At 37.3% G+C, this 7,500-nt stretch overlaps 1 protein-coding gene across 1 annotated transcript in view; it reads right to left on the bottom strand.

Moving 5' to 3' along the window:
• LOC137627508 (carbohydrate sulfotransferase 3-like) overlaps positions 1-7,500 on the bottom strand; it is an 18,366-nt gene that overhangs the window by 1,135 nt on the left and 9,731 nt on the right. Inside the window, exon 2 of the mRNA XM_068358595.1 lies at positions 1-272. This exon is cut by the window's left edge and continues 1,135 nt beyond it. Coding sequence (XP_068214696.1) covers positions 1-272 — 272 coding nt within the window. The remainder of the gene's footprint in view (positions 273-7,500) is intronic.

Genomic DNA, 7,500 nt, shown 5'->3' with positions numbered 1-7,500 from the left:
GCAGGAGGCCAGACTGGAAAGTAGTTCTGGAACACACTGTCCGTTGAGGTAGCAGGGTTCTTTCTTCGTCATCCAGATTGGCTCGAAGAATACAACAGTGCTGTCCAGAGTGCCGAGCAGTTCTGACATCATCGTGGAGCCACTGCGACCGGAGGAACTGACCAGGAGAATAAACAAGGTCTTGTCGGCTTGGGTCGCCTTCGGGTTGTTTTCCAGGTCATCTGGCTCGTCTAGCTGGACGTAACTCGTTCCATTGGTGACAGCTCGTAGACCTGGAAAAGGGGACAAGTTAATTATCGGATTTTGGGTCGATTGCATTTCAAGGTGTTAAGTATTTATAATTTTTTTTTCCATAGCCTAAATTCAGCTGAAATAGATCATCGTCTTCATTTTCTTTAGAAATTTGCAGTCTACATAGTTTACATAGTTATGGATTGAAACTATAAGAGATTACTCGAGTACCATATGTGGATGAGATCATGATGAGGGGTAGATGGAGATGGCTTGGGCATGCTCTTCACACTCCCCAAGAGAGATTAGTTCACCTAACGTTTACAAGGCACTAGAAGAATTGGAAGACCCAGGCCTACATGGCTTAGAACCATAAATCGCGAAGTAGAAGATGATGAATTTAGAAGTATTGAATTAAAAGCTCAAGGTAGAGACGAATGGCGAAATGTAACCGAGGCCCTTTGCGTCAATAAGCGTAGGAGATGATGGTGATGATGATGAGTTATGGATTTTTACTTATAGTCATTTTTTGGCACTAATCTGTTATTTCTGATATAAAGAGACTCTCACAGGTATACTGTACACAAGATAATCAGTGATACAACTCTGAGCTCACGTTTGGTAGGTCGTGTATAGCTCCTGAACCACCAGTTTATCTAATTGCAAATAGGTACATGTTAACTAGCGTATGGCTAACAATCTCACTCCCAAAGATTTGCTGATATACTGGGGAGCTAAACCCTTCTGGAGCCACCCCTTACAAAGGTCCCGTGTTCTCTTTCTTAGTTTCAACAGACACTGAGTGGACTGGGGTGCGGAGGGCCGGGTGGAAGCGACCCACGGACCAAGCAAATGTAAGCTAATTGAAAAGAACTTACTCTCCTTGTGTGATGTATATGCTGATGGAGTCTTGCAATGCTTAGCCAAGAGAGAGAGAGAGAGAGAGAGAGAGAGAGAGAGAGAGAGAGAGAGAGAGAGAGAGAGAGAGAGAGAGAGAGGATTCCATCTAAAATAGCTCTTTTATACTTTATAGAACATATGTATATATATATATATATATATATATATATATATATATATATATATATACTGTATATTTATATATGTATACATATATATACTGTATACTTATATATATATATATATATATATATATATATATATATATATATATATATATATATATACTGTATATTTATATATATGTATATATATACTGTATACTTATATATATATATATGTGTGTGTGTGTGTGTTTGTAAAATCCACAGAATAGAATACTGAAGCATGGGCGTTTGAGACAGAAAAAAAAAGAATGAAAAAGAATTTCATAGATTACGAGAACAGATTAAAACATTAAAAAAAAAATGTTAGTGTCCGGATACTATAATAACAACCCTGGTTTTTTTTTCGTGATTTTTATCAGATGATTTATGTGTTCGTAACAAGATAAAGTCAGATTGATTTTCGTTTCATGGAACAAAACTAAATGTTTTGTTTAGGGATAATTTTCAAAACACAGTTTTATTATTATTATTATTATTATTATTATTATTATTATTATTATTATTATTATTATTATTATTATTGTTGTTGTTGTTGTTGTCGTTGTTGTTACTAGCTAAGCTACAACCCTAGAGCAACAATATTTTTTGTTTATGGATAATTTTCAAAACACAACATTATTATTATTATTATTATTATTATTATTATTATTATTGTTGTTGTTGTTGTTGTTGTTGTTGTTACTAGCTAAGCTACAACCCTAAAGCAAAAATATTTTTTGTTTATAGATAATTTTCAAAACACAACATTATTATTATTATTATTATTATTATTATTGTTGTTGTTGTTATTATTACTACTAGCTAAGCTACAAGCCTAGTTGGAAAAGTGAGATGAGCCGTAATCAGCAAGAGTGATACAATGTATTAGTCGGGCCAGACAAAGGATCCAATAACTCTCAAGCGGTAGTATCTCAACGGGTGGCTGTATTTCTAAACCAATTACGAGATCACTTTTTTGTAGTGTTTTTCCAATCTGATGTGAGTTACATCGCTACAAGTGTTCAGTTTAATACCTGAACAGCATTCTAGTTAACCGTGGGTGTTCGAAATTTGATTGATGTTTAAAGGTTTAAAGGTTTGAAGGCCACTCATGAATGGCAGAGGCAAGGTACAATGACATTGCCCTATCGAGCAGGACAATGCCCTAGAGACTGACCATACATACAAGCCCTCTCTCCCGCCAAGTTAGGACCAAAGAGTGCCAGGAAATGGCTGCTGATGACTCAGCAGATAAACTGTATTAATATAAGAAACTGATATTGCCCTGTCGAGCAGGACAATGCCCTAGAGACTGACCATATATATAAGCCCCCTCTCCCGCCTAGTTAGGACCAAAGAGTGCCAGGAAATGGCTGCTGATGACTCAGCAGATATACTGTCTTAATAGAAGAAAATGCAACGAAAGATATTACAAAGAAAATAGATGCAAACTCGCCTAGATAGGACCAAGGAGAGCCAGGAAATGGCTGCTGATGACTCAGCAGATATACTGTATTAATATAAAAAAAATGACATTGCCCTATCGAGCAGGACAATGCCCTAGAGACCGACCATACATACAAGCCCTCTCTCCAGCCAAGTTAGGACCAAAGAGTGCCAGGAAATGGCTGCTGATGACTCAGCAGATATACTGTCTTGATAGAAGAAAATGCAACGAAAGATATTACTAAAAAAATAGATGCAAACTCGCCAAGATAGGACCAAGGAGTGCCAGGAAATGGCTGCTGATGACTCAGCAGATATACTGTCTTAATAGAAGAAAATGCAACGAAAGATATTACTAGAAAAATATATGCAAACTCACCAAGATAGGACCAAGGAGTGCCAGGAAATGGCTGCTGATGACTCAGCAGATATACTGTCTTAAAAGAAGAAAATGCAACGAAAGATATTACTAAAAAACTATATGTAAACTCGCCAAGATAGGACCAAGGAGTGCCAGGAAATGGCTGCTGATGACTCAGCAGATATACTGTCTTAAAAGAAGAAAATGCAACGAAAGATATTACTAAAAAACTATATGTAAACTCGCCAAGATAGGACCAAGGAGTGCCAGGAAATGGCTGCTGATGACTCAGCAGATATACTGTCTTAAAAGAAGAAAATGCAACGAAAGATATTACTAAAAAACTATATGTAAACTCGCCTAGATAGGACCAAGGAGTGCCAGGAAATGGCTGCTGATGACTCAGCAGATATACTGTCTTAAAAGAAGAAAATGCAACGAAAGATTTTACTAAAAAAATAGATGCAAACTCACCAAGATAGGACCAAGGAGTGCCAGGAAATGGCTGCTGATGACTCAGCAGATATACTGTCTTAAAAGAAGAAAATGCAACGAAAGATATTACTAAAAAAATAGATGCAAACTCGCCTAGGTAGGACCAAGGAGTGCCAGGAAATGGCTGCTGATGACTCAGCAGATATACTGTCTTAATAGAAGAAAATGCAACGAAAGATATTACTAAAAAATAGATGCAAACTCGCCTAGATAGGACCAAGGAGTGCCAGGAAATGGCTGCTGATGACTCAGCAGATATACTGTCTTAATAGAAGAAAATGCAACGAAAGATATTACTAAAAAAATAGATGCAAACTCACCAAGATAGGACCAAGGAGTGCCAGGAAATGGCTACTGATGACTCAGCAGATATATTGTCTTAATAGAAGAAAATGCAACGAAAGATATTACTAAAAAAATAGATGCAAACTCGTCTAGATAGGACCAAGGAGAGCCAGGAAATGGCTGCTGATGACTCAGCAGATATACTGTCTTAATAGAAGAAAATGCAATGAAAGATATTACTAAAAAAATAGATGCAAACTCGCCAAGATAGGACCAAGGAGTGCCAGGAAATGGCTGCTGATGACTCAGCAGATATACTGTCTTAAAAGAAGAAAATGCAATGAAAGATATTACTAAAAAAATAGATGCAAACTCGTCTAGATAGGACCAAGGAGAGCCAGGAAATGGCTGCTGATGACTCAGCAGATATACTGTCTTAATAGAAGAAAATGCAACAAAAGATATTACTAAAAAAATAGATGCAAACTCGTCTAGATAGGACCAAGGAGAGCCAGGAAATGGCTGCTGATGACTCAGCAGATATACTGTCTTAATAGAAGAAAATGCAACGAAAGATATTACTAAAAAAATAGATGCAAACTCGTCTAGATAGGACCAAGGAGAGCCAGGAAATGGCTGCTGATGACTCAGCAGATATACTGTCTTAATAGAAGAAAATGCAACGAAAGATATTAATAAAAAAATAGATGTAAACTCGCCTAGATAGGACCAAGGAGAGCCAGGAAATGGCTGCTGATGACTCAGCAGATATACTGTCTTAATAGAAGAAAATGCAACGAAAGATATTACTAAAAAAATAGATGCAAACTCGTCTAGATAGGACCAAGGAGAGCCAGGAAATGGCTGCTGATGACTCAGCAGATATACTGTCTTAATAGAAGAAAATGCAACGAAAGATATTAATAAAAAAATAGATGTAAACTCGCCTAGATAGGACCAAGGAGAGCCAGGAAATGGCTGCTGATGACTCAGCAGATATACTGTCTTAATAGAAGAAAATGCAACGAAAGATATTACTAAAAAAATAGATGCAAACTCGCCTAGATAGGACCAAGGAGTGCCAGGAAATGGCTGCTGATGACTCAGCAGATATACTGTCTTAATAGAAGAAAATGCAACGAAAGATATTACTAAAAAAATAGATGCAAACTCGCCTAGATAGGACCAAGGAGTGCCAGGAAATGGCTGCTGATGACTCAGCAGATATACTGTCTTAATAGAAGAAAATGCAACGAAAGATATTACTAACAAAATAGATGCAAACTCACCAAGATAGGACCAAGGAGTGCCAGGAAATGGCTGCTGATGACTCAGCAGATATACTGTCTTAATAGAAGAAAATGCAACGAAAGATATTACTAACAAAATAGATGCAAACTCGCCTAGATAGGACCAAGGAGAGCCAGGAAATGGCTGCTGATGACTCAGCAGATATACTGTCTTAATAGAAGAAAATGCAACGAAAGATATTACTAACAAAATAGATGCAAACTCGCCTAGATAGGACCAAGGAGTGCCAGGAAATGGCTGCTGATGACTCAGCAGATATACTGTCTTAAAAGAAGAAAATGCAACGAAAGATATTACTAAAAAAATAGATGTAAACTCACCAAGATAGGACCAAGGAGTGCCAGGAAATGGCTGCTGATGACTCAGCAGATATACTGTCTCAATAGAAGAAAATACAACGAAAGATATTACTAAAAAAATAGATGCAAACTCGCCTAGATAGGACCAAGGAGTGCCAGGAAATGGCTGCTGATGACTCAGCAGATATACTGTCTTAATAGAAGAAAATGCAACGAAAGATATTACTAAAAAAATAGATGCAAACTCGCCTAGATAGGACCAAGGAGTGCCAGGCAATGGCTGCTGATGACTCAGCAGATATACTGTCTTAATAGAAGAAAATGCAACGAAAGATATTACTAAAAAAATAGATGCAAACTCGCCAAGATAGGACCAAGGAGTGCCAGGAAATGGCTGCTGATGACTCAGCAGATATACTGTCTTAATAGAAGAAAATGCAACGAAAGATATTACTAAAAAAATAGATGCAAACTCGCCTAGATAGGACCAAGGAGAGCCAGGAAATGGCTGCTGATGACTCAGCAGATATACTGTCTTAATAGAAGAAAATGCAACGAAAGATATTACTAAAATAATAGATGTAAACTCGCCAAAATAGGACCAAGGAGTGCCAGGAAATGGCTGCTGATGACTCAGCAGATATACTGTCTTAATAGAAGAAAATGCAACGAAAGATATTATTAAAAAAAATATATGCAAACTCGCCAAGATAGGACCAAGGAGTGCCAGGAAATGGCTGCTGATGACTCAGCAGATATACTGTCTTAATAGAAGAAAATGCAACGAAAGATATTACTAAAAAAATATATGCAAACTCGCCTAGATAGGACCAAGGAGTGCCAGGAAATGGCTGCTGATGACTCAGCAGATATACTGTCTTAATAGAAGAAAATGCAACGAAAGATATTACTAAAAAAATATATGCAAACTCGCCTAGATAGGACCAAGGAGTGCCAGGAAATGGCTGCTGATGACTCAGCAGATATACTGTCTTAATAGAAGAAAATGCAACGAAAGATATTACTAAAAAAATATATGCAAACTCGCCTAGATAGGACCAAGGAGTGCCAGGAAATGGCTGCTGATGACTCAGCAGATATACTGTCTTGATAAAAGAAAATGCAACGAAAGATATTACTAAAAAATATATGCAAACTCGCCTGGATAGGACCAAGGAGTGCCAGGAAATGGCTGCTGATGACTCAGCAGATATACTGTCTTAATAGAAGAAAATGCAACGAAAGATATTACTAAAAAAATATATGTAAACTCGCCAAGATAGGACCAAGGAGTGCCAGGAAATGGCTGCTGATGACTCAGCAGATATACTGTCTTAATAGAAGAAAATGCAACGAAAGATATTACTAAAAAAATATATACAAACTCGCCTAGATAGGACCAAGGAGAGCCAGGAAATGGCTGCTGATGACTCAGCAGATATACTGTCTTAAAAGAAGAAAATGCAACGAAAGATATTACTAAAAAAATAGATGCAAACTCGCCTAGATAGGACCAAGGAGTGCCAGGAAATGGCTGCTGATGACTCAGCAGATATACTGTCTTAATAAAAGAAAATGCAACGAAAGATATTACTAAAAAAATAGATGCAAACTCGCCTAGATAGGACCAAGGAGTGCCAGGAAATGGCTGCTGATGACTCAGCAGATATACTGTCTTAATAGAAGAAAATGCAACAAAAGATATTACTAAAAAATATATGTAAACTCACCAAGATAGGACCAAGGAGTGCCAGGAAATGGCTGATGATGACTCAGCAGATATACTGTCTTAATAGAAGAAAATGCAACGAAAGATATTAATAAAAAATAGATGTAAACTCGCCAAGATAGGACCAAGGAGAGCCAGGAAATGGCTGCTGATGACTCAGCAGATATACTGTCTTGAAAGAAGAAAATGCAACAAAAGATATTACTAAAAAAAATATATGTAAACTCGCCAAGATAGGACCATGGAGTGCCAGGAAATGGCCGCTGATGACTCAGCAGATATACTGTCTTGATAGAA

Source organism: Palaemon carinicauda, chromosome 35 (assembly GCF_036898095.1).
Source record: "Palaemon carinicauda isolate YSFRI2023 chromosome 35, ASM3689809v2, whole genome shotgun sequence".
Lineage (NCBI taxonomy): Eukaryota > Metazoa > Arthropoda > Malacostraca > Decapoda > Palaemonidae > Palaemon > Palaemon carinicauda.
The sequence above is the reverse complement of the archived record's forward strand: the minus strand, read 5'-3'. Positions and strand labels throughout refer to the sequence as shown.